The 25,330-nt window shown below is 35.3% G+C and overlaps 3 protein-coding genes across 4 annotated transcripts; 2 read left to right on the top strand and 1 right to left on the bottom strand.

Moving 5' to 3' along the window:
- The first annotated feature begins 701 nt into the window (after window positions 1-701).
- On the top strand, window positions 702-3,360 carry LOC109053821 (proteinase-activated receptor 2-like). Its single transcript, XM_019071125.2, has 2 exons — window positions 702-984; window positions 1,109-3,360. The coding sequence occupies exons 1-2, from the start codon at window positions 915-917 to the stop codon at window positions 2,212-2,214; spliced, it is 1,176 nt and encodes a 391-aa protein (XP_018926670.1). The 5' UTR covers window positions 702-914; the 3' UTR covers window positions 2,215-3,360.
- A 4,895-nt stretch (window positions 3,361-8,255) lies between these two features.
- LOC122149273 (protein S100-A1-like) lies at window positions 8,256-24,470 on the top strand. 2 transcript variants are annotated; one of them, XM_042778659.1, is made up of 5 exons: window positions 8,256-8,474; window positions 15,675-15,795; window positions 19,557-19,717; window positions 20,053-20,209; window positions 23,922-24,470. In XM_042778659.1, the coding sequence occupies exons 3-5, from the start codon at window positions 19,575-19,577 to the stop codon at window positions 24,096-24,098; spliced, it is 477 nt and encodes a 158-aa protein (XP_042634593.1). In that variant the 5' UTR covers window positions 8,256-8,474; window positions 15,675-15,795; window positions 19,557-19,574; the 3' UTR covers window positions 24,099-24,470. The 2 variants fall into 2 exon arrangements, with proteins under 2 accessions (XP_042634593.1, XP_042634592.1); XM_042778658.1 differs by lacking the exons at window positions 8,256-8,474; window positions 15,675-15,795 and having other exon boundaries at window positions 19,513-19,717.
- Window positions 10,035-12,187, bottom strand: LOC109053824 (cholesterol 25-hydroxylase-like protein 2). The gene has a single exon (XM_019071129.2). The coding sequence runs from the start codon at window positions 11,992-11,994 to the stop codon at window positions 11,122-11,124; it is 873 nt and encodes a 290-aa protein (XP_018926674.1). The 5' UTR covers window positions 11,995-12,187; the 3' UTR covers window positions 10,035-11,121.
- Window positions 24,471-25,330: the final 860 nt, after the last annotated feature.

Genomic DNA, 25,330 nt, shown 5'->3' with positions numbered 1-25,330 from the left:
AATAATAATAATAATAATAATTGTTTGATGTGTTTTTTTATTATTATTATTATTACTACTATTTATTTTTTTACTCCCAACAGATGGCACTAATCTTCCTTCAAAAACTGGATTTTAAAGGCATTGTCTGTTTTAACATGAAATACTGCCATAACTGAAATTATTAGGATTTTTTATAGCATAAATATTAATTAATATCATGAATTTCTCTCAAAACACAAAATAAAGAAGAAGAAAAAAATTACTGAACAAAAATATATTACATTGATTTTACTGAAAAACGTTAACAACGCAACAGAGTTAAACATATTTTAGTTGCCAGGGCAACGAGTCTAATTGTCCCTCAAGTTTATGGTTTTATTTTAATATCAGGATATATTTTATCATTTTATCATTATTTTAATCATTTTCGTTTTAGTGTGTTATTCACAATTGTGGACTAAAAACAATGTGATGTCAGATTGATGAAATAGATAAAAAATCAAATGAAAAGGTACATTTGGTAAGAACATGTAGACTTAAGTCTTAACTATATACATTTAAAAAATGGCACCTAAAAACTCTTTAAATAGCATTGTTGTTAAAACTGTAATGTTAAAGGTTTCAGTATGACATAATACAGTCTCGGTCTCTCTGTCCTCCCTCTCGACTCACGCGGTTGATTTCGGTCGGAACTCGAAACTCGGACGCAGCAGGATCAGACCGGAGTGCGTGAGTGTGACGTCACGCAGGTAAGCGAACACGGCGTGCTTAGAGCTCTCAGTAAGGTGTGTCCTTCCTTCTTTAAGGTCGACCAAAAACAATTCATGTAGAGAAGTTTCTAAACTCAGGGAGAGGACAGCTCATTCGACGCTCCAAGAGCCGGACTTTCATATCTCTTCAGGAAATACCGAGAAGTTTAAGAAACACGTATTATGGCTGACTCAGCAAGATATCTGGTCTTGTTTTTTTACGTGTGTGTGATTTTTGTATCGGTGGAGACAGGTGAGTCGCTTTAATTCGTCCGTAGTTTTCTAACATCCTTTTATCTTTGGCCTACTTGTTTTTCTAACGCACTTTTGTTTGTAATTCAGTCATTAATAATGTGAATCTATGTGTTTTGTTTCAGTTAGAGAGAAAGGACGAGGTTTAATAGTCGTGCAGGATGAAGAATCAGGCAAATTCTTCATTGATCCGATCGTTACAGATACACTAAAGAGCAGTCTCACAACCATCTTCCTGCCAATTATTTACATCATTGTTTTTGTGGTGGGGTTGCCAACCAACGCAATGGCTATATGGGTCTTGCTGTTCCGGTCAAAGACCGTTCATCCTGCTGCCATTTACATGGGCAACCTTGCGCTGGCTGACCTTATGTTTGTTATCTGGACGCCTCTCAAGATCGCTTACCATTTGAAAGGAAATAACTGGACTTTCGGGGAAGGGATGTGCAAAGTTTTGGTGGGTTTCTTCTATGGCAACATGTACTGCTCCATCCTCTTCATCACTTGTCTGAGCATTCAGCGGTACTGGGTCTGCGCTCACCCACTCACCCAGCAAAGGAAAAACAACAAGTTTGCAATCATCGTATCTGTGTGTATTTGGATCTTCATTGGGGTCAGTACTACACCTTTGTACCTGTACCAGCAAACAGTTGAACTCTCAGACCTCAACATCACCACTTGCCACGATGTCAATAGTATCAGCCAGAAGAACTTTGTCTCGGGCAATACGTTCCTGGATGTTCAGCTGCCTTATTATTATTTTATGGTGATGGCAGGTCTTGTGTTCTTCATCCCAATGTTGGTCATCATTGCCGCTTACGTTCTTCTCCTTCGCAAGCTTGGGGACTCCGCAGTCGAGGGCAGCGCTGGAAAAAGCCGTCGACGAGCCATGGTTCTCATCCTCACAGTGCTCGTAACGTTCTTGGTGTGCTTCATCCCAAGTAACGTGATGTTGGTCGTGCACTACGCTCTCCTGCGAAACGGCTGGGCCAATAACGGCTATGGTTTCTACATCCTCACACTGTGCTTGGCCAGTCTCAACAGCTGTTTGGACCCTTTCATCTACTATTACGTCTCGGATGAGTTCAGAGAGCAGGTCAAGAACACACTACTGTGCCGTAGCAGCCGTACGGTGGAGAGGATGAGGGTCTCGTTCAGCTCGATGAAGTACTCTAAAAGGACCAACACATATACTTCCAGCACAGGCAACACAGAGAGCAGCGCCTGCTGAGAGCAGATGGACATGGACCATGATGGACATGAGTTTATGGATTTATCAGTAGCACTGTGGAATATACAGAAGATTTACCTTCAAATTCATGCTTTATGTTCTCTATTGGATATTTAAGCTGTCTGAGAGCGGATTGAAGTGTTTATTAAGATATTTTGATTCAGCTGAGAGACCTTCGTAAACCCAAAGCTTAAGGAGCCACAAAGAGTTTGAACAGTCTGTTTAGCGTTCAGTCTAAAGCTCAGAGTCATGAAGACAAAGAAGTCCCATAAAACTTGAAGAGAAGCAACCCAGCCAGATTGTTCTGTTGTTACATTTGATATTGTTCAGAAGGGCCTTGTGAAATTATATATAATGTGAATTTAAAAATGTTAAAATTCTATGAAATGTAAGTATGTTTTAACTTTGTCGTTTAGCCAGAATTATTATTGTTTTTAATATTTTCTTATTTTTTTCTATTGTCTCAAACCTGATTGGCAATGATTTTTTGCTAGTTAGTCACAATGTCTTATTGTTTTCATACGCCACTGTATAATATCTATAATTAGGTCACTATTCTTGTCTGTGATGCACGTTTGAATGATATTTTTCTACATTCATGCAGATTCATTTTCTAAATTCAACTGTATCTCTGGAAACAAAATGTCATTATCTCATCGTCATTATGGCATTCTAGAATTCCCAGTCAGAGTGCGTCTGAATCTTCATTCACACCTTTTTAATTTTATCACAATCTTTTGGTTTATCAGATGTCACTGTACCTCTTACAAGTAAATGCACCTGTTAACACACGTATCCCACTTTACCCCTAAAAGCACAGTCCCATGTAAATAAATGTTTTATTTGCTTTGAAATGTTGTTTTTCTGCTGAATTGTTAGTCTGCTATGAATAATTGAGTTCCTTGGATCACGTGTGGATACTGTACATTATGTATAGGTGAGTCGTATGTTGTATCATCATCACAAACACTGAAACTTAACTTTGTGATGTAAGACTTGATGTTATCTTTGTGGCTACACAATGTTAACATTCTTTTGGTTGAACACTTTTAGTAACTTTTGTGGGGACAAAATGGAACATGAACACAGTGAATTTGTTCATGAATTCATTCTGCCTGTTTTAATAAATAGTGCACTTTTAATGTCTGTCCTGTTTTGATCACTTGTATGTTTCATATTGAAATATCTCGATATGTTGACTTGCCTGGTTTTATCAGTGAAACTGCAGCTCTAGTGCATTCACACTGTACTCCATTGATCAGTGATAGTGCAATGTTATCCACTCCCTAGTTAAGCAAATATTTAGCATACCACTAACAACATCATCTGTCTACAGAAACCCTCTAAACCTGTTGAACTAGCTTTAAACCTTTGATTCTTTGAGTCTCTTCAGGTCTGAACACCAGATTTTTTTTTATTTTTTTTTTTTCGAAGTTTAGAATTTAGAAGTTTATAGGACATCAAATAGAATTTATTTAAAAGTAAAAAAAAAAAAAAAAAAAAAAAAAGGTCATCCACCAGGTGAAATCTATAGGTCAGATTTCTTAGAAAAATATGGCATACTTCTGCTCAACAAGCCACAGGAGTTGAATTCTTAATTTCTACAGCACTTATTATGTACAGAAAAGTATGAGCAATATGTCAGCTACTAATAATAAAACTGAGAAACTTTATTTCTCTCAGTTTGCTGCTTCTTATAAAAACCTGTTTCTGCCTTAGAAAAAAATACTGATTAAAAGTTTGGGGTTGGTCAGATTTTTTACAAATATTTTTGAAAGGTGTTTCTTATGCTCACCCAGGCTGCATTTATTTGATCAAAAATACAGTAAAAACACTAATATTGGGACATTTTTACAATTCTAAATAACTGATTTCTATTTGAGTATATTTTAAAAAGTCATTTATTCCTGTGATGCAAATCTGAATTTTCAGCATCATTACTCCAGTCTTCCGTGTCACATGATTCTTCAGAAATCATTATAATATACTGCTCAAGAAACATTTGCTTATTATCAATATTAAAAACAGCTGTGCTACAGTACTTAATATTTTTGTGGGAAACATGATATAGTTTTTTACAGGATTCATTGATGAATAGAAAGTTCAAAGGATCAGAATTAATTTGAAATATAAATATATTATTAATGCCTTTATTCTTACTTTTGATCAGTTTTATGTGTTCTTGCTAAATAAACATTTTAATGTCTTTATTATAAATTCTCACTGACTCCAAACTATTCAATAGTAGTGTATATCTTGCAGTGACTTCATATTTCACAAATGTGATTTTGTTTCCCTAATTGTGACTTGCAATATCTTGCAATGTTATTGTATTTCTTTGTTCAACCATCACAATCACCCTTTTAGTTTCACACATAGGTGGAAACAGGCTTCCAGCCCCTCAAATAGCATCATTACCTGAAAGTGGCCATTCATCTTGCTCGTTTACATTTCCCAGTCTCAAATGACTATTTTGTGTGGGGTCAATTCAGGGTTGCCAGGTTTTCACAACAAAACCCACCCAATTACTACTCAATTAGGAGAGGGGGGAGCAGGTAAAATACATGTTTTTTTGGTGGGGTTCCCCTGCAAAATTCACATTCCATAGGCTAAATATCTTGTTTTTTGTGGTTGCTTTAACCTGCGGACATGAAAAACAACCGGCAGCAACAATGTTAAAGTAGCCCAAGTCCACGGGAAACACATGAACTTGGCAACACTGGGTCAGATATACTGTATGTAGCCTCCAGGCTGGGCAAGGCAGGGGTAGCTACAGCTCAGAGTAATGGGTGTGGCAAAAGGTGGCACGCCGAAAGGTGAATGCTGCAACAGAAACAAACCCCAAACCCTAAGCAATTAGAAAAACCTTTATCCACACCTACTGCTCCAGTCTGCAGTTAGCCCTACTTGGGCTGGGCTACGACCAACCACAGTCTCAAATAAGGCACAAAAGCTTTCTGTCTCCCCCTCCCCTCCCTCATTTTCTCACACTGTCTCACTCTCTGATTATCCAATTTCACACACACAGATTCTCGATCCTTGACTTCACAGCTTCCTGACCATTTCTAGATGTGTTTGTCTTTTGATGTTGCTATGGATACCGCACTGGTCTTGTTCATGGCATTTAGGTTGCAGTTTCTCATCAGTTGGGATAATTATTAGAAGTGTGAAAAGAGGATGCATTTTGACTAGTGGATTTTTGTAGCATGATATGGTGTGGATGAAGGTAACTCAGCTAAATCATGTCATAGATTTCTATGTTATGCATACCATAACAGGGACATTAGTGAATTTCACGTGTAAAACATGTATATTGTCCACTATCACAATAGAGTTGTATGAAGCACAAGCCACTTTCAAACCAAGCAGCTTGTTGGTCTGCGCTGCAAATTCGCCTGACTGGGACTTTGCGAAATATTTTGTCCCCACGCAAAACTCCTGGTCACTGTTGCCAAGTCCACTAAATTTGGCTACCTGTACACTGTTGCTGCGTTTTTGTTTGTTTGTTTGTTTGTTTGTTTGTTTGTTTGTTTGTTTTGCAGACCTGGCAACCCTGCTATATCCTGTGGACCATTTGAATACATCTTGTGAAGAAAATGTAGCCTAAGTTGATTTTCCTGTGCAGAACTTGGCAGTTTGTTTGTGTCTTGGGTACAATTTTACCATGCTATTTGACTACTTGCTCAAAATAACCCTTTCTTTGGTCTTTAGATGCAGTATGTCAATCTTTCGCTATATATAAGATTATTTTAGCCCATTTTATCATCCACTGTAATTAGGATGAGTTTGGAAAATAATAGCAAACATTTCCTTAAAAAGCAACATCATTTGAGGTATAATTAAAGAATATGGCATAAAGGGTGCAGGATGAACTTTTAATACTTGGATGTTTGTTCAAATCTCTAACCTGAAGTATAGTAATAGTGTTACTTGCTTTAGCAAATGCCACTTTTAAGTTTTCCAGTACAGATATTTTAAAGTGAGAACGAAACAATAGCTGTTAAAAGACTGTAAAAGATTGTGAACTTTGGCCTTTGCTGTTAATGACAGACCAGCAGTGTTTACTTTAAAGCAAATGAAGTTCCTCTTGCTTAACTCTGACAGCACAAAGAGGAAGACGTTATTTCTCTTTCTATCATCTCCCTCCCCCTGCTCTCTTTCTTCGTCTCTCTTCTCCCCCTTTCATTTATCCTTGTGTCTTACAACCTGTTATTCAGCTTTACGTTTTTTCCAAGCATGAACAAACCTCAGGGATACGATACATAAAGCAGTGTAGGAGAAATATGAAACCGTGACAGACAGGTGTACGTTATAGCCTGTGAGTTAATGAATGTTAGTGAGTCAGGTTTGAATGTAGGAAGTAAGTGTTGACATTTTGGATTGTTTGCTGAGCAGATAAATATTTGTGGTTGTGTGCAAACAATACAACTCGGTCTCATCGTCTCTCATTCGATGTTCACACTCATGTGCACATGCGCCACCACCTGCAGTTTAAGATTCAGGATCACTACTCAAGACACAATCATTTAATGTTCACTGCTGTGTCTGTTGGCGTCTCGAGTCTTTGACCAATGTGTGTTGGCCAATGTTTTTAAAAATAGGACCAGTCTCTGAAACTTTTTTTGTCTGTGCTCATCAGAAACACAATGACTGGTCAGACCTGTTCAGCTGAGCGTGATGAGGCAGGTTTGTTGGTGGTGGTGGTGTTCATGTCCCAGTCAAAGCATTCAACACCCAACCCCCAAAACACACAGACACTCGTTCTTTTGTTCTATCTATCTATCTATCTATCTATCTATCTATCTATCTATCTATCTATCTATCTATCTATCTATCTATCTGTCTATCTATCTATCTGTCTATTTAGTGTCAATGTCAAAATTCATCAGACCACGAATCTGATATATATATATATATATGTATGTGTGTTTGTGTGTGTGTCTGTGTGTGTGTGTGTGTGTGTGTGTGTGTGTGTGTGTGTGTGTGTGTGTGTGTGTGTGTGTGTGTGTGTATATATATGTGTATGTATATGTATGTATGTATGTATGTATGTATGTTTGTCTACCATGTCCAAAATGTATACGTTTTTCCTATTTTTTAACAAAAACTCTCAGATTTGTAAAATAAAATAAAATGACTTATGTCATTTTTTTATTCATTTTTATTCAAAATAAAAATAATCAAATTTTAATTAGCTCTTTTTGTGTAATATATAAAATAGATGGCCTTATAATGTGGAATTATTTAAATTTATTGAAGTTAAAAATAGAACGACAAGGCTTTGTACTCTATTTCTCAATTTTATCTTTTACTATGAAGACATTTGTCTATCGGTGTATTAGTCACATTGATGGAAGAGTATTGAACACAGCGACATCTACTGTACAGATCTGGAAAGTGCAGCATTTGTTTTTTAACGTACTGGCTGTTTAGAAGGAAGCACTACAGCAGTATACGGTTTACTGCACAGTATATACTATGTACTGCCTACTGTTTTTAAGTAATATGTTAAATAGCATGCAATATTGAACTATAAACGTTTCAAAAGGTAGCTCTACTGCACAATTAATTTAGTATACAAGTTATCATCTTGGAAATGAATACAGTTATTTTGCATTTATAATACAATTTGGGGTAAAAACAATGTCTTGGTGACTTTTGACAGGAGATAGGACTAATATTCCACTATATAATGGAACTGGAAGTTCAAGTCTAATGCATTGCATTATGGGATACGATATAATGTGCACTGCTGTATATTGCAAATATAATAGGTGATCAAAATGTTGCATACATAAAATATGCATACTGTGCACAATACACATATTATATAATCCAGAAATAATACAAGTAGCATGGTAGTAGGCTATTAGGTGAACTGTAAAGATTATTCTATGATATATTTTTTAGTGTGAGTTTAGTTCTCATCAGTTTTGGTGACTGATGTATCCTAGTGTTCAATGTAAATGTGTAATAATTTCTATCATGAGCACTCAGATGTTCACAGATAACTCAATGATTTGTCTCAGCATCTTATCTCTCCTGCATAACTACTTGCTTAAAACACAGTCCACATTTTCTCCCAGTTTCCACATTCCTCAAGGACCCCTCTGTTGCAGTGCCAGAGGGGGAGGCGTCCACAACAGTGCCTGATGGGAAATGTTCCAGTGTTTCCTGTGCTGAGCTGCAGATAACAACTTACTGTTTAGAGAGCTCAGCCTGAGGTCTTCAGAGATACTGAGCTGCTGGACGAGAGCCAGGTACCGCTCAGCCTCGCACACACGAATGCCACGAAGCTCTTATTTTCACGTTTGTTTGTTTGTTTGGACTCCTCCGAGTGAGCCAAAGGTTGCAGATAGCACCACCGCCCCCTATGTTAAAGGTCTTCCACGTTATGTGACACTGCATGCTGGCATCTTATTGTGAACAATACAGAATCATATCTGAAATTGTTCAGTTCCTAGTGTCATAAGCCAACTTGATCTGAATTTCTCTTTCTCTCTCCTCTCTCTCGCTCTCTTTTAAAGCATGGAGAGCTATTCTCCATGTGCCAGAGGGATCAGTAGGAGGCTGAAAGAGAAGATGATTAATTAGCATTGCCTCTCTGCTTTGGCTGTAGACTGATCTCAGCCCAGATTCTCCACGGGCTTCTCTTATGTAAAGCTGTCGAATAACATGGTGTGGCATAGAACCGAACGATGGCTGAAAACAAACACTGCTTGCTGAGGTGTATGTTCAGGCCTTTTGGAAGTGTGAACATATATTGTTCTTTCTGTAGTTCTCATTTATGCTCCCCCATTGTCATTTCAATCCATAAGAGTAGTCCATACGACTCATACCCTATAGTCCAAGTCATAAGAAAGCTGATTGAGACCTAAGTGTGAGAAACTGAGCAAAAGTGCACACAAAAATTTGAATTCTTTTATTTGCCCTTATGTCGTTCCAAACTTGACTGACTTCCATCTGCAAACACTAAGAAAATATTTTGAACAGTGTTTTGTCCGTGCATTTAAAGTCAGTAATAAAATGTTATTTTAGACCCTGTATTTTTTTTTAAATAATCTCTTTTTTATATATCAAAATATCTTCTTTTCTTTTTTTCTTTTTTTTTAACTGTCTCTTTAAGCCTTATGCAGTTCTCAAATGTCATTTAATTTGAAGTCACATGCCATATAAGTTATGTGACCTGGCATGATATGTCAAAAAGAGCCTTTTTATAATTACCATAATTGCAAATAAGATTTCAAAGCTCTGTTTTGGACACAAATCTATGTTATGGCTTCAGAAGTCTACCAATTTAGGGTGCTTTTTCGTTTTTTTTTTTTAAAGCTTGGCAGTATTAATCAACATGTACTTTCAGTGGAAGAGCAGCTCTGATAAACATTTCATATTGTGTTTTGAAAGAAGAGTGAAGAGAGAAAATAATGACATAAAGGTGAGTAAATTATGACCAAATGTTTGGGTGAGCTGTCTCTTTGAGCCTAATGAAGTTATGAAATGTCATTTACAGTTGCAGCTTGCCACATTGTGATCGGTCATGTGACATGAGTACCAAATTCAATGTTTGGGATGTCCCACTTGGCATGCTATTTTTTAAAATGAATAAAATGTCTATTTCTCACACAAATCTATCGCATGGCTTCAGAAGACTTTGATATAGTGCACAACTCACATTTTATGGAGCTTTTTGTCTTTTTTGTACACCTTGGCAGTATTAAACACCCTCAATTTTCACTGGACAAGCAGCACAAACATCTGATTTTTGTTTCATTAAACAAATGAGTTGGAATAACAGTGAGTAAATGATGACATGATTTAAATTTTTGCATTAACTATTCCTTTAATCCTTATGCAGATCTACAGTGTCATGTACAGTACAGTCACTTTTTTTTCACTTGATCGGCCATGTGACATTCGAGAACCAATAGCAGGCATGATGCATCATCACAATAACAAATATGATTTCAAAGCTCTGGTGGCTTAAATTTTGGTCTGTTTTTCACACACATATATTGTATGGCTTCAGAAAGCTTAGGATGTAGTGTCTTTTTTGTTTTGTTTTTATAACTAAATCTCCATCCATTTTTACTGGAAGAGCAGCTCAGACATTCTGATGAACTTCTCATTTTGTGTTTCATGAACTAGAGACAATAATATGAAGTTGGAATGACATGAAGCTGAGCAAATTATGACAAAAACTCATTTTTGGGTGATCTGTACCTTTAAACTTTACCTTCATGATCAAAATAACTCATGTAGTCTGTATTTTGAACATTTAGAATTTATATTAGCAAACACAAACAGCAGCAGTGATGATGTAAGTAGTCTTAGATCTTTCTAGCAATCACAGTGAGCCAATTGTGTTAGCCAACATGCCACACAGTTACTTCATATAACGATTCTCTAACGATTATAACAGTCAGTGCTTCTTCTCCAAAGGTTGCAAAGCATCCTCAAATGCATATCAACACAGCTGAAAGTAAACTTAACAAACAACGAAGAAATTTATTGACCCAAGTATAGTGAAGAGTGTCAAAATACAATAACAAGCATTGGAATACAAGCCATTTTGAACACACTTAATGTTTTTCAAGACATTAGGCCAAAACTACAAACCTGAGATATGCCACAAAACTCCACAAATTGGCCATTAAATGCTAAGGAGTTTTTTTTTTTATTATTTAGAAAAATAGATAGATTTGCAAGAAAAGACACTTTATACATTCAAGGACCAGGATGCTTTCATTGGGAATGTGCTGCTTGCTTCTCTACTGGTTTGTTAGTAAGATACTTGATCTGCAGTTCAGGGAGAAGATGAATAGCAACGGAGAACGTGCGAGACAGGGCGGGACAGATGGAGCGAAAAGAGAGAGATGAGTGCGAGAGTGTGAAAGGGAAAGCAGAGCCTCAGGCTTCCTTTTCGTCCCTTTCTTTCCGTGTTTTTGTCTTCACAGGAGCCGGCATGGTTGCGGTTCCCCCCAGCCAGTCCCAGTGGGCGAAGAAAGGCGCAAAGTTGGTGCCCGGCTGCTGATGGTGAGCGTCGTGCCGCAGCGCTCCACCCCAAAGGCCGAAGGGAACCAGACGATGCATTGCCCAAGGGAAGTCGTACCCGCAGTGGTCCTCAGTAGAAACCCAGATGTTGAACAGCATGAATGCCCAGGTGGTGAGACAGTGACACTGGAGGAGCAAAGGATCCACGGTGGTCCAAAAGCCCACACTGAAGAGCTCCCAAGCAGACAGGTATTGCGTAACCAGGCTGAAGGTTTGGCGATACTGGTGGTGAAGCGCGTGGAAGGTGCGGTAGAGCCAGCCGACGCGGTGATGCAGCAAGTGCCACAAGTAGTACTGGAAGTCGAACACCACTGTGCAGCCCACGATTCCCAGCAGGAAGGCAGTGAGCGTGGGCGCCTCGCGGGGCAGTGGCACAGGCGGCCGCCAGAGCCACTGGGCAATGGCGGCGGGGAAGATGTAGAGCAGATGGTTGTACGTGGTGAGTGCCAAAGTGGAGCCGATGTTGGACCAGGTGACAGTGCGGTCCTGGTGGATCTGGTAGCGTCGGATGGATGGCCAGGTGGGTGCGAGCAGGTCCAACACGGTGTAGAAGAACACCAGCACCAGGTACATGGACACTGAGATGATGACAGGAAACAGCGGGGAGCGCAAGGTGCTCTCGTGGTTCTGCTGAAGGTAATCCCACATGGGCTGCAGCACAGAGCGCTCCGACAGAGCCCAGGTTGCGTTGCTGATGTCCAGCAGGCCACGCAGACTGCCGGGATTCATGTCCAGCTACGTTTGTTGATGCAACAGCAAGACTGCTGTTACTCCTGTGGTGGGGTGAGGATGCTGGCAGCGGCCGGTGGTGACTTTCTCTTGCTTTGAGTGCTGGATGTGGCTTTTTGTAAATGATCTGATCTGCACCAAATGAGGCAGGCCTTTACGCCTCTAAAATGTGTCCAAGCACCACCTCCTGCATCTGTAGCATTTCTCTCTCTTTCTCTCGCTCGCTCTCTCTCACCCCCCCTCCCCCCATGCTCTTCTTCTGTTGGTATTGTGTGTGTGAACAGTCTTTTCATTGGTAGTTCGAGGGTGATCCAACATTTGACCAGCTTTGACCAGTTGAAATATTCCTGTGCCATTCATTTCTGACCTAGAAATGGATAGAAAGAAGCAGAGATGTCTTATTGATCTGTGAAGTATCTATTCATTTGATTTGAATCATCTGCACTGCATATATTAACCAGCGACGGAGATTGATTCATTGATGCATTGCAGTTCTGTCTCAAACAATGTGCAAAAATTTTTCATTCAGATTTAAATGTCATTATTAGTTCTGCTGAATGAGGCGCTGTGAATGTATTTATAGAAGAATCGCAATCAGGAGACATATTGTGCATTAGAACGTGCACACCCACTGACTGTCAATAAATAAAACTTAAAAAAAGTTTTTTTTTTTTTTCAGGTTTTATGCATGTAGCAGTGAGTCACTTTGCTAAACATCTTTTGCACAGCATTTGGGTCCTTAGAATGTTTGTAAAAGAAAGTTATTCTTCACCTAAATGATTAACTAAAATAAAGCTGAAATAAATTAAAACAAATATTAGAATAAAATTTGAAAAATAAAAACGAAAATTATGTTCTTAGAGAATAATAGGTTTAAGCTGAAGTACTAAAATTACTAAGAAATAAGTAAAAATACATTAAAGCTCTATATATATATATATATATAATATATATATATATAGTATATATAAAAATGACTATATATATATATATAATAAAAATGACAAAAAATATAGAAAAATATTAAACTAAAATTTAAATCTGAAAATAAAAGCCAATTCAAAATATGAATAAATACAATAATACTACATAAATAATACTAAAATAACACTGTAAAAAAATTACTTGAATCATGAATTGTTTTGGAATTGGATCTTGAGATGTACTGTTGCTCATAGCTCACTTTAAAATGAAAATGGCCATTATTATGTTGTTCCAAACCTATATGATTTTCTACTTCCTTGAAAAGCAAAAAGTGAATTCCAAAATAGGCGATGTCCCTATTAATGTACGGTTTGTTCTTTTTTATGCACTTGCAATGAATCAAGACTTTTTCATGTCTTCTGAAGACATATGTTAGCTTTGTGTGAGAAACATAAAAAATTCAGTTGTTATTTACCCTAGATCTCATTGGTGCATTCATAACAGAAGTAACAATTTGTGAACAAATAACTTAGAACAGTATTGTGAACTGGATAAAATGATTCATTGAGAATAAATCTGACTCAAAGAATAATGTTCACAAATAAGACATTGTTATATATATATATTTTTTTTAGATTGCCCTTTTTTCCTCAAAGCTGTGACTTTAGAAGACTTATATTCTTAAAATAAACCTTTATGATAAATTAAGCATTTTTATGGTGCTTTTGCATCCTTTTCAAAGCTTCAGCTTCCATTTCTTGGAACTGCATAGAAAACAAACAACCACAATTCTTCAGTATTTCTCCATTTGTGTTCCACAGATAAAGGTCATACAGGTTTGGAACGACATGAGGGTGAGGAAATTGAGAGTTTTAGGTGAACTGTTCCTTTTTAAGTTGTATTTGTGTAACAGGTGGATGTTAAAACGTATAGAGCAACTGACCTTAACATTACAGCATTTCAGGATTTTCTCCACAACATCTCAATTCCTGTTGCACCTTCTAAAACCTTCTATTAATATAAATTAATAAGCATGACATTTACATAAACTGATATTATGCAACATTTCCATTAATATTCATATGTTTGTCTGGCTAGACTTGAGTAGAAAATGCATCATAAACAACGCATCTCTGTATAAGGATGAGTAGGGCTGTGAAGCCTAGTTTCTCTCACTTTTTCTCTTTCTGTCTCTCATTAATCATAGCTTTTCTGTCAGGCCTTCACAGAGATGAAAAGCCCTTGTTTATATTTTGACATTTTTCAGACCAGGAAGTTGCAGTTGTCACTGTGGTCATGCATAAATCTCTCTACAGAATAAAGTTGGTCTGTTCGAACAGAAAGAAGCTGAGAGCAGGACAGGGCAGACGGCCACTGAGCTGCTCTCTATGGAGTCATGAATGATCCACTTCTCATGCAAAAAAAAACAAAAAAAATTTAAAAAAAAACAACAACAACAAAAAAACATCCTCCAGGATAGGGATAACAGCATTTTTTTGATTTATATGATTTGTTTTCAGTGCATATATCTGTAAACTAACTGTTAGTACAGGATGCATGAATAAATCACAGAAATCTGTGTGAAAGGCTGGATATAAATACTGAATAGAAATATGAATCATTTATGAGTCACTCACAGGCTGATTGACATGAAATGCAGTGCTTTAATGCTTAAGGTGAAGCGTATCATTTTTAAGCTATTAACTGATATGTAAGCTATTCATATCAGTGCATATAAATTATGGTGATTATTTGCATTGACACTGTATTTCAGCAAGAACATATAAAGTATCAAAATATATTCTTTATAGTTTAATAAAATAAAATGCATGCAGGTTTGAAATTAGTACATTTAAAATTTTCAAATCAGCTGTTCATTTATATTGCATAACAATGTATACATGTTTTTACATTAAAGGAATTGTTCACACAAAAATAAAGATTTATTCACCCTCAGGCCATCCAAGATGTTGATGAGTTTGTTTCTTTACTGGAACCTATTCAGAGAAATTGAGCATTACATCACTTGCTCACTTGCTTTACCATTGGATGCTCTGCAGTGAATGGGTGCCGTCAGAATGAGAGTCCAAACAGCTGATTAAAACATCACAATAATCCACAAGGAATCCACACCACTCCAGTCCATCAATTAACATCTTGTGAAGCGAAAAGTTGCGTTTGTAAGAACTCCAAAATTATTTTAACTTTAAACATAATAATGTTTCCCCCAGTGAAAAAGTCCATCTACTGTTGTCCTCTTATATCAAAATCCTTTTAGATTTATTCATTTAGAACTGTTGGACTGTTTTCACTTGTAAACGGTGCTTGATCAGTGTATATTTCACATCTGATTCAGAACAGACCACTTTTTCACTGGAGAAATCAATTTTATGGATAGAGCACTCATATTTTAGTTGGAAGCAACAGTTTAAAGTTACAAAATGTTGGAATTGTTTCTTACAAACACACAGCTTTTCGCTTCACAAGATGTTAATTGATGGACTGGAGTGGTGTGGATTACTTGAGGATTATTGTGATGTTTTTATCAGCTGTTTGGACTCTCATTCTGACGGCACCCATTCACTGCAGAGGATCCAGTGGTGAACATACAGTATGAGCAAATCTTTTCTGATGAAGAAACAAACTTAGGGTAAAAAAATTCAGGGTACCTTTTCCTTAAAAAATTAAGTTTTCAGAGTGTTTACAACGTTTTTGTGTTCTGATTAGACTTGAACTGGCATTGTTTCTCATCACAGATGCTCATTCAAAGCCACTACAGCTTGATGGAGGTTTCAGCCCAGTTGAATTGCTGGAAAGAGCCTTCAGGAGCACCAGGATTAGCTTTCCGGTAGCTGTTAAAGTTGCTCATCATCATCAGTGAGTCATCAATAAATTCTAGCCTCCATCTATTACAACATGCAGTATGATGCAGACATTTAACTTTTGCTGTTCAGGAATTTACACTACAACAGACTCATTACAATATTTATTTACCAGATTACTTTTGCGGGAATTAGGTTATTAAAATTAGCTTTATGGGTTAGTTATGGGAGCAAAATACTCTTATCTGGAAAAATAGATTGTCTGTTTAGATGTACAGATAATGTGTATATGCTAGTCTATCTACTGTAAACAACTATAAGCCTTTATGCACTGATAACTAGTTTGTTTCTTGAGCAGCAAATCAGCATATTAGAATGATTTCTGAAGAATCGCGTGCTGAAAATTCAGCTGTACATCACAGGAATAAATTACATTTTAAAATATATTACAACAGAAACCAGTTCTTTTATATTGTAATAATATTTCACAATATTTTTGATCAAATAAATGCAGCCTTGGTGAGCATATGTTTAAAAAAAAAAAAAAAATCTCACAGACCACAAACTTTTAATGGCAATGTCAATTGTTTTCAATTTAAAATAATGATAAAAACTTTCATAGTCTCAATGATACTAAAATAACACTGGCACTACTAAGGATGAGCCGCTAGAGGTCAGAAACACATCGACATTAATACAGCAGATAACCTCGAGCTGCCCTGTCGTCTCAAGATGTGCTGAAACTACAATCGTGTGCTGTTTACTTTAATGATGTTTAGAAAATTGCAGTAGTATGAATACTGAGACATTATATGAAAAAAAAAATATTAAGGATTTGTGTGTGACTATATGGGTCATTGCCCTCCAGCACAGTAAATTCAATAGTTTTCTCACTCTAATTCACACAATACTTCACAGGGAAACGTTTCATCATCTTAATGAACGGAAAACACTTTCAGCTTGGAGGGGTGGGGGTGAAACACACCTGAGCCTCGTCCTGACCCCACCTATGCTCTCCCTCAGGTGATATATCAGGAGTAAAAAATAGATTCGGAGAGAAAAAGTCTCGAAACACGACGACACATTATTAAGTTGGACTTTCGTTCTTTTAGGAAGAAAAAAAAATGTCAGGAATTTAAGATTAAATAAATAGCCTAATACATAAATATTGATCTAAACAAATGAATAGTATTAGGTTTGGAGTTCTCTTAGACCTAAGAGTAGGCCTAACCCCTTTGGGCTTTATAGCCTAGTCGTTTTAGCAAAACAAGAACGCCTCGTACGTCATCAAGTCCCGTTCCTGCGAGCAATAATAATAATAATCGCTACGTAAACGCTTGTGCTTGGAGGATGTTGCTGGAGTTTCCAACCGAAGCACTGAACCTTTCTGAACAAGCTGAACCAGACAATCACGCATAAAAGAACACAGCAAAAACAACTAATGTTCCTTTCACAATGACTATGAATAACTATCTGCTATCCCGTTCACACTCTCCAGATAGCACACCTATATCTGCAAGATGTCTGTTAAAGATCGCTTCATCTGGAAAGCATCTGCTGTATAAAAAAATCTGATAAACGTCTTTAAGATGTCAGTTTTACATATACATTCTAAAAAATAAACATCTTAAAGACATCTTTTAGACTTTAGACCTTTAGACTTATTGCAGATGAGCAATACTAGGATGTAAATGCAGATGTTTCAGTGATGTGGCCTACGTCTGGTAGCTATCAGGGTAACCATGATAACCATACTTATACATTTTTAATAAAAAAAAAATATTTTACATATTTTTCATTTTAATTCCATGAGAATATAGAAATGTCCACGTCACAATTACAGCTATAAAGCCACAGAGGAGTTGGGATCACTTTCAGAACGATTTTTCTGCCTGATGAACGATAGTTTATCTTGAAATATAAGTTTTTCAAATCATCCTGATAGTACACTGACTTCTAATATGGAGAATGGCTTCTATTTCTTTCCCGCGCTCTCCCCAAACATTTGTTTTGAGGAAATGTTGAGCAGTGTTGCCAGATTGGATAGAAGATCTCCAGCCCAACTACAGTGTAAAACCCGCCCATTTGAAAAAAGTACCAGCCTAAAATGTGTACTAATATATATATATATTAGTTCACAAAGTCACAAAGTGCGGATTGCTTTATGGCCACAACATATGCATGTGAACAGCTTTCCGCTGTAATTATGACAGTGATATATTTACTGTTAGTGTAGACGTTAATATAGTCATGATTATGGCTATTGTTCTTTGTGTGAACGGGCCTTAAGAATTAAGCCCACATATGCCCCAATCCTATGATAACCAAGTGATAAGCCAAGTACAGAATCTTCTCTGTCGCTCACTCTCTCATTCCCCAGGCAGAAGTGAGTAATAGGCCTTGTTATTTGATCAGTTGCAATGACTTAATGACCAGAATTAGAGCTCTTTTGTATGCGTCTATGACAAAGATGCTGATGAAATGCTTTTAGAGGGACTTGATAAGGAAAGCTTCCCCCTAATCATATTTAATGAAACCTGTACCGTTAGTGCTGCAGACATGAATGAACTCAAATCATGTGAGATGTCAGATTCCATGACTCCAGCGGTATTGACACACAGGGGTTTGGCCTTTTGACATGGGGCAAACAGAGGGGTCCCAGAGATGCCTGGGGGCCTCTGACATTTCTAGGTACCAAAATGTCATGCCATCTCCATCAAAATAATCACAAAGGCATTTCCTATAAATAAATAATGTTTAAAATCACATGGTCTTGTTCCTTTCTCTTTTAATGCTTTGCATTTTTCTAGCTTTTTTCTACTTTAGTTCACTCTTGAAAGCATGAATTTCCTGGTTTATGCTTGCTATGGCTGGTTTAGTGCTGCTTAACCAGCATGATCTTTTGTTTCATTTGATCACAATGCGGCAATTATTTGATCAGAAATACTCAGAAAATTGTTATTTATTACTATTTAAAATACTATCTTCTATATATTTTAAAATGTAATTTATTCCTGTGATGCAAAGCTGAATTTTCAGCATCATTACTCCAGTCTTCAGTGTCACATGATCCTTCAGAAATCATTCTAAGATGCTGATTTGCTGCTCTTCTGATTATTATCATTGTTGAAAACAGTTTTGCTTCTTTTTTTGTGTGTGTGTGGAAATGTTGATACTTTTTTCAGGATTCTTTGATGAATAGAAAGTTCAAAAGAACAGCATTTATTTGAAATACAAATCTTTTGAAACATAAGTGTCTTCACTGTCATTTTTTATCAATGTAATGCATTCTTGCTTAATGAAGTATTAATTTCTTTAAAAAAAAAAAAACTTCTGAACGATTGTGTATAAATGTCTTTGCATTATATAACAAATTATTGTGGTCATTTATTTTAAAGAAAAATGGCACAATCACAAGTTTCAAATAAAATCTATCGTAAAAATCGCTAATGTTAGATTTTAAATGGTGAATGAAGAAAAAATTTTTGGAACTGTGTTTGCAGTGCTTTAATGGATCATGTTTATAGATAATATGATGACCTGTTGTAGGTCACCTTGTGAACTGACTTCATACATCCACCTTAAATCACAAAAACACCATAGATTAGAAGACATTGAGCAAAAATGGCTCATAAAAGTGATGTTAGTGTACGTGTGTGTGTGTGTGTGTGTGTGTGTGTGTGTGTGTGTGTGTGTGTGTGTGTGTGTGTGTGTGTGTGTGTGTGTGTGTGTGTGTGTGTGTGTGTGTGTGTGTGTGTGTGTGGAGGGCTCTCAGGAGGCCTTTGCTCTTTTATTTGGAATGTATTTTCCATGCAGGTGTGTGGAAGGGTTACTATGGTGCAACACCTGAGCTATCATACATCGTCACAACAACAGAGGAGGGTCTTTCCTGCACAGGTTACCTCAAAACAACTTCATCCACTCTTGAAAACAGTTTGTTCACGAACACAGAACTTCCCTTCTCGGCTCTCAACAAGGTAAGACACTTTTTTCTCTTTGCCAACAAACTTTAGAACTCAGTTCATATTCTAAAGAACGCTGATGACTTATTGAAACTGACTTTTAAAATAATTTTAACCTCTTTTGCTTGCAAAAAACTTTGTTAATTTGTTGTGTTTGGTTTTTATTGTGTTTTTTGAATTATTGTTACCGTGTTTTTTTTATTTTTGTGTGCTATTGTTTTGATGTTGTTATGTGTAGAAAAATACTATGATACTTTTGAAGTGCTTGTTAATAAATATAGTAATAAATAGTTCTGTTTGACCAGCAGCGGGTCGGTCTGAACTGGATGTGTGTCATACCTGCTCCACAGGTGCTCTGCAGCAGTAATGCCCAGTAAACTGGAGGGAGCCATGGATGCACTCATCACGGTCTTTCACAACTACTCAGGGAGCGAGGGAGACAAATACAAACTCAGTAAAGGAGAGCTGAAGGAACTTCTTGACAGTGAACTCACAGACTTCCTCACGGTTAGCGATCAGAAATTTCACAACAAATTTCAAAGCTGGAGAACTTGAATAGATCTTTCTAGCTTTTATCAAATCTCACTTGTTATGGGTCTGCATTGTAAGATGAATACAACTAATCTTAATACAGACTGGAAAAATTAAGCAAAAGAGACATACAAAAATATTTATATGAATGTACATTTATAAGAATGTACAATAAAATGAAATAAAATATATGCATTTTGGTTTTTAATTAATTTTTTGATAAACAGAATTTCTACAAAGTAATTATTATTATTATTATTATTATTATTATTATTATTATTATTATTATTATTATTATTATTATTATTACTACAGTTATTATTACTAATTATTTGATACAATATGTAAATATTTGTATAGTTCTTAAAAATAACGTATACTATATATATATATATATATATATATATATATATATATATATTATATATATATTAGCTTTGCTCAAGTCAAAAAATTCAAAAGCGTGCTTTTAAGAGTGAAAATTTGTAGGTATTTATCATAAGGAAATATAATATCTGACCTGACGTTTAAATATATATATTATATTAGATATATATATATATATATATATATATATATGAATGTATTAATAAAACAAGCTTATTAAAGTTACTGCAAGAAGTAACCTGACAAAAAAAAAATTCAAAGTGCATTTGTCACAATTAGGGTTGCAAAGGCATGGAAAATTTCTGGTATGTTTTCAATGATCATTGGTATATTATATATAGGGCTTGAAATTTTTCAAAATTTCTGGAATATTTCCTAAATTTACTGGACATTTTCCACCTTTTTGCAACCCTAGTCACAATTGAGATTTATTTTGGTTTTTGGTAGTACTGTATGTATAGAAATCAAGTGTATTACGCTATGGATATTTTTTAATGCATTTGCAAACCTTTTTTTACAAGCATTTATGGTAATTGAGGTATATTTTGGTTTCCTCATCAGGAAGTGCATTTAAATCATGTGTATTAAATAATCTTCTGACCTCATATCACATGAACACACACAGAGAGCGAGAGGGAAATCTCTTGGCGTGGAGTTCAAAGTGCTCTCTTTCCTTCGAGAAAACAGCCCATAACATCACCTCACTGACGGCTTAGTCAACCTTACATAATGCTTTAATACCATCTATTAAAATTTAAGATCTCATCTCGACATCCAGCACATACCCTGCTCTTACTGCATGCATTAATATGTGCGCGTTTGAGTGAGTTTTTGATTAGTGATAATTATTTTGTTAATTTCGCAACAAACTTTTCATCTTGTTTACTGTGTTTGCATTCAGTTAATTTCCTGTGTACACAGGCGTGTAATTCCAGCTCTCACACTGGGACAGGCCACTTGCTGAGCTGGCTGAAAATCTGAGGAAATGCATTAAATGAATTATTTCTTTCCCATCGGATACAATATTGTTCCAAAAAAAATTACCCCATTCATGATCAGTAAACTTTATCTGAACCTCAATGAGAAAAAAGTTCAGGAAAACAGTTCTTGGGTCAAACAGCGGCCTGGTGTGTCTCTCATATGAATCCTATGAGCTGTGTGTGTGTGTGTGTGCGTGTGCGTGTGTGTCTATATCAAGAGGAAAATAATTTGCCTCTTCTCCCTCTTTGACTGAATCTCATAAACCTGTAAAGAACCCACCTATATCATATTTCACAACAAAATGTATATACATTATAATTGTATTATTTTGCTTTATTGTTATTATTATTATTTTAAATGTATGCTATTTTAAGTATAAAAAATAATCCTGCAAAAAAAGGCTATTTTTAGCACCATTAGGAATTTTGCGTTGTATATTCATTATTGTAATGTAAAAATTCACATTCTCGTTAAAAATAAACATATTATTAATATACAATATTAATGATATATTAAATATAGATTATAGATAGAAAGATTATTTACAACATATATTTAGTTTTAGTAAACATAAAAAAAATAATATGTATAAAATTCACATTCTCATTATTTTAATGCAATAAATAAATAAATATAGATAAACATATTATTAATATACAATATTAATGTATATATTTAATATAGATGATAGATAGATATTTTACAACATATTTAGTTTTAGTAAACATTTAAAAAATGTATATATATATATATATTATATATATATATATATATGCCTATATATGTATATATATATGCCTGTGTATTTTGTTTGAATAGAACATTTTGACGTTTTCATACTTTTTAAAATAAAATATTATGATAATTTATACAAATGATACAGTTAAATGCAAGTGAAAAGATAAGAAAACTGAAAAGCAGAATGTTTTGATTGCATTAGCATTATGAGGAGGCTTAATTGTCATGCAAATTACGTCTCAATACAACAAAATTGTAATGTTTTTTTTTTTCCATTATGTAACATCATTTCTCATTTTCTTCATTTATTTTTTGGGATGAAATATTAGCTGGACATGTTTTTCTTGAGATGTGGGTCTCAGCTGTGTACGCATCATCAGAAGGAGGTTGTTGCTTACGCATCATCAATTACTGGCTGGAACACAGCCCGATATAGACTCTCACCTCTCCCTCACCACAACACACTCGTCCACACTCTCCTGGGAGTGTGTACTGTAACATTAGGAGGTAGAAAGAGTAATGAGTGAGATGTTAAACTATGTCTGGTGGCTTCGTGTGTTAACCATACACACACACACACAGATAGTCAATCATTCAGTGTAGCCACAGGCCGATGGACTCTGATGGTTTTAAAGTCATGGTTCATCAGTTACCAGCGTCACCACTGGGACGCACGGCCACTGGGTTTTGCCCAATCGTGCTCACAAGGAATGAATGTCAGGGTAGATGGATGGATCTGATGATCTTTTTCGGATGGTGTGGAAACAGGCTATTACAACAGGATCAGTGACATAGAGTTAGTGCTAATATAAAAACAAACATATACCCAACATTAAGTAATTTTTTTAGGAAGGAGTTTTTTTTAAATGTTTTACAGAGATTTTTTATGAGTGTGTTTTTGTTTTTGGAGTATATATTTTTTTTACAATCATAAATATATTAGATTAAATCAAAATCTATTCATTTTTTATAAAATATTATTTTAATAACTATAATTGTAAAATTAAAAACAACAATTATAGATTCATAAAAAATAATTTTTAAAATCCAAAAAAAGGAATATATTGTATAACTATTTATAAATATTTTTACATTAATATATATATATTGTTATATATATATATATATATATATAATATATATATATCAGATATATATATATACACACACACACATACACTATTTGAATATAACATTTTGTTAATTTTTTGCTGTAATGACTTTATACTATTTACTTATATTTAATATGAAAAAAATTGAATGCCAAAAAAAAATAAAAAATATAGAATGGGGCAAATTTGCTATATATATAGATATATATATATATATATATATATCTATTATTTGCTATATATATATATATATATATATATATAAAATTAATACAATTATAAAATAAAATGTACATAATACAACTTTTAAATCTGAAATATATCTTTATATCTTTTATATAAAAATACAGTATATATCTTATTTCTAGACATTTTGACCAATCAGCATTCAGTACCAGAACCATGCACAATATAGCATATATATGTTTCATGCTGTGCTGAGTTGTTGTGTTTGTGTTGTGTTTGTTTAGTCTCAAAAAGACCCCATGCTGGTGGAAAAGATCATGAACGATCTGGACTCCAACAAAGATAACGAGGTCGACTTTAACGAGTTTGTGGTGCTGGTGGCGGCGCTGACAGTTGCGTGCAATGACTTCTTCCAGGAACAACAGAAGAAGAAAAGCAAAGATGAAAAGAAAGGCAAATGAAACGGATGCATGAACGTACCTGCTTGTGTAATGCTCTATGATGCATTAAACCATTTGTTATGAACCAGACCACATGTCCTTATGTTAGCCGTTTACTGTCAATTCTTGGTTTGTATCAAAAGCAATCATTAAATAATAATAAATTATTAATTTCAATGATTTAAAATTACTTTTTTTCTGAAATGAAAAGATGTTCTTATCATAAACTGAAAGCTGGACTTTATTATCCTATACCTGTAGAATATAATGAATCTGATAGTGTGTAGACATCTATATGACCTCTGCTTCTATGTCCCTCTTATGTTCTGAGCTGAATCATGTTGTTTTTCTCATTTCACCAGTGCACATGCTGCTTACTATAAAAAAACTAATGAAAATAATAAAAGCCAATAACAAATATAAAAAAGTTAATAAATATTAATAAATAATATTATGAATAAAAGTTAAATAATGCTGGTGTCCAGTTATTATTTTAGATATAGGATTTTTTGGTGTGGAAATTCAAATTTTTAACGAGTCCAAAAACAAAGTCCATAACAAGTTAAAAAACACAGCTGAAATAACATCCATTTTATTCATGGCACTTTTATTAGTGGGTTAATTGTAGTTAGTTGGTTTATTGGTGTTGTGTTGTTTTTTTGGTGTGCTGTTGTTTTTTTGTTGTAATGTGTTTTTGTGTCATACAGGTTTTGAATGACCTGTGGGTGAGTAAATAATGGCATAATTTTCAGTTTTGGGTGAACTATCACTTTTACGGTTATGGGCTTTGGGATTTCTATTAATTGGAATTGTGTATTTTCCATTTTTGGGTTATGTGCTTTGGGATTTCTATTAATTGGAATATACATTTATCCCCCTCAGCCCCTATCAAGTATACTAATAAGGAGTTAAAAACCATTGCACCTACGATGACCATGGTGTTCTTGTGCTTTATAGGTCCATCATAAAGGTCTGAAGTCGGTCTGTGTTGGGAAATACATCGGACAAAAGGCACGATATTTAACAGATGTCTTGTTTTCCCTCCAAACATTGCTGTGCTTCAGTAATGACTTCAGAAACATTTCATTTCCGTTGTCTGTCCCTGAGCAATGCGCTTTATCTTCTCTCTATAGAGCACTTGATATTCTCTCCAGAGCTCGTCTCAATGTATGACGCACTTTCTCCTAAACGTTTACCATCTCTGTCCCATGCACTATCAGTGATAAGTGTAGTGTGCTAATAACGAAGTTCAC

Source organism: Cyprinus carpio, chromosome A21, assembly GCF_018340385.1.
Source record: "Cyprinus carpio isolate SPL01 chromosome A21, ASM1834038v1, whole genome shotgun sequence".
Classification (NCBI taxonomy): Eukaryota; Metazoa; Chordata; class Actinopteri; order Cypriniformes; family Cyprinidae; genus Cyprinus; species Cyprinus carpio.
The sequence above is the reverse complement of the archived record's forward strand: the minus strand, read 5'-3'. Positions and strand labels throughout refer to the sequence as shown.